At 37.5% G+C, this 2,709-nt stretch overlaps 1 protein-coding gene across 1 annotated transcript in view; it reads left to right on the top strand.

Moving 5' to 3' along the window:
- Positions 1–2,253, top strand: part of LOC107690849 (myotonin-protein kinase-like) — a 16,012-nt gene extending 13,759 nt beyond the window's left edge. Inside the window, exons 13-15 of the mRNA XM_016489269.1 lie at positions 100–152; positions 302–376; positions 1,641–2,253. Coding sequence (XP_016344755.1) covers positions 100–152; positions 302–376; positions 1,641–1,742 — 230 coding nt within the window. The 3' untranslated portion in view covers positions 1,743–2,253. The remainder of the gene's footprint in view (positions 1–99; positions 153–301; positions 377–1,640) is intronic.
- The last annotated feature ends 456 nt before the right edge of the window (positions 2,254–2,709 follow it).

Raw genomic sequence — 2,709 nt, 5'->3', positions numbered from 1 at the left:
AGTGTGTGTGTGTGTGTGTGTGTGTGTGTGTGTGTGTGTGTGTTTGTGTTTGAGTGTGTGTGTTGGCAGTGGCCGATCTAAGACCTGTTTCTCCTCCAGTCACAGAGCTGTGTGTGTGTTGGCCGCTGCGCTGTCTGGACTCCACGCGGGACGTAAGCCTCTCTTAGCACCTTTAGCATTGCATCTGTCATGGCTGCGTGTCACCTTTATCTATTATTGTGTTGTGATCCGTGTGCATCATGTCCACAAGTGTCAGTTGCATTGTCCACTGAAAGCTGATTGACAAACCTGATGTTTGTAGAGCTCAGCGACACCCCCTGCCTGCCATTACCCGCTCGTGACGCCGCTGCACCGCCACCTGCTGCTCTTCAACAGGGTGAGTGCACCTCGCTTAGTGCTTACATGCACGAGCTACAGCTAGACTGAGTTTAATTTCAAAATCAAAATATAATTTTAAATCAAAATAGCTTTTTAATTTAATTGTTTTAGCCTTTGAAATGGTTTCCTAGTCTAGCTTTCTAATAAACGCGGCATTGTGCATATTGTGGCTCTGTCACAAGTCACTTTGGATAAAAACAGTCTCTTTTTATATGTCTCTCCCATTATACTCTATATTGCTATCCTGATTGCAACCAAATAATCATTCACATTTCATTATTTGCATTCAGCGTTTTTCTTCCTTTTTATAAAAGCATGTGCTAAATGTAAATGTGACAGTATGGACTAGGGTTGCACAATATTAGAAAATAAATTGGAAAACTGACATTACAATATTAGTTTATCTGTGATATACAGTATATTGCAGTATGGAAAAAAAAACAGATGGCTTGAATTTTTAACAGATCATTTGAATGACTATATTTGGAAATAATAACTATATTTGGAAATAATTATAATCTGTGCATTTGCATAGAAAATAAAAGAATAAAAAAAAAGCCAAAATGACTTGCACCCTGAAGACTTTTGAGAATAATTTTGGAAATATTTGGGTTTACTCTTTACAAGAACCATATCAAACCTCTTTCAGTGACCATAAAGTAGAAAGAGTTATAAAAATATCTCTTTCAACTTTATTTATTTTTCATAGGCCACATTCCCTTGACCAATTCAGTATGACTATAAAATATGAAATTATGATGTTTTTCAGTGTGATTATTACAAAATAAAAATATTGAGCAAAATAAGAAATTTATTGTAATAATGCTATCATACTGTAAAATAAAGAAAGTCAGACACAGAGCGCTCGGTTACTATCATAACCTCGGTTCCCTGAGATAACGGTCTCTCACGTTGCGTAAAATGCTATGGGGAACGTATCCAATACTATACTTTTTAGCGCCGTGCCAAAGCCGCAGAGTGAATTAAGACCCTGCTCGTCCTCTGAATTAGGAAGAGCTAGAAGGGTGATGACTTGTGCTCTGAACGGATGTCTTGGTTTGAGGGCAACTTTACATTTGTTTGTGCAGCTACACGAACGTGAACAAAGCAGGCTTCAGTCTTCAGAGTAAACAGGAGTTCCCCCATAGCGTTTCACGCAACGCGAGAGACAAAAGGGAAGCAGAGATTTCCTATATTTAACCAGTAGTAACTGTCTCCATCAGTGAGTCATCTGGTAAACATGCGTGGTGTTTGATTGACAGGTGTGGATGCCGCAGGTGAGGAGTGAGTCGTATCTGCTGGTGTGTGCCGAGGGGACTGAACTGCAGCTGTGGGAGCGACACTGCATCTCAGATCTGTCCTGAAGAACAGACACTAGATAGTCTACAGCAGGATGGACTGTGATCTACTATGCAATAGTCTGATCTGTTCTTCTCTATTCTTCAGTTCCAGCCTATAACACATTTTCAGTGTCACAGCCACATGATTCAGTGAATGGGGCATTTAAATCTGCACCATATTCTGGTTGCGCTCATATTCTGAATATGATGTTTATATGCTTAAATACGGTAGTTTTAGGTCTGCTGATCTACACATGCACATTTAATTTTTTGCTATTGTCGAAAAGATTTCCGAAGAGAGTCCAGATGCTGCCATTGGTTATGCAGTATGTGCATCAGAAATGAGTTTCCAATTCTTAATACCTACAGCTAAGCATGTAATCGCTCATAATTATTCGTGGTCTGAGCATGTGAATCTCCTTTCAGTGGATTTTCTGAAGAAGGTGTTTACATGCAAACAAGTTTCTCATTAAAACAGGCTTAATTCAAGGAGTGGGAAACAGATTTTTGAGAATTAAAATATTGTCTTAAACTGAATCAGATTGTGGTGTTTAATATTATAATATATATAATATATTATAATATAATATTTAATATTATATAATCTTATTTATTTAACACAGAGTGAGTTATTTTTCTTTTTCTTGGAAAGATGTGTCCGTTAGTTAAACGCATGTTTGCGTCGTGGTTTAAATGGCTTAATATAACTTCTGACCATTTTAAAATAATAAAAACATTTTTAGTTTCTCACCCTGCTGAAAAATCCAGCCTAAGCTGTTTTGCTGGTCTAAGCCTGGAAAGTGTTTTTCCAGATCTCGCTAACATCTGAGGATATTTTTCAGACGTTTTGTCTCCATAACTAGTTTTAGGATTACTTGGTCTATGTCATGGGTTTGATTTCAAGAAACACACGTATTGATAAACATACTTTGATTACTTTGTAAATTGCAAACAGTAATGCTTATCCTAATCAATAAGCTGCTGAAAAGTG

This window comes from Sinocyclocheilus anshuiensis, unplaced genomic scaffold (assembly GCF_001515605.1).
Source record: "Sinocyclocheilus anshuiensis isolate Anshui unplaced genomic scaffold, SAMN03320099.WGS_v1.1 scaffold2267, whole genome shotgun sequence".
Classification (NCBI taxonomy): Eukaryota; Metazoa; Chordata; class Actinopteri; order Cypriniformes; family Cyprinidae; genus Sinocyclocheilus; species Sinocyclocheilus anshuiensis.
This window is presented reverse-complemented; position numbering and strand designations above follow the sequence as displayed.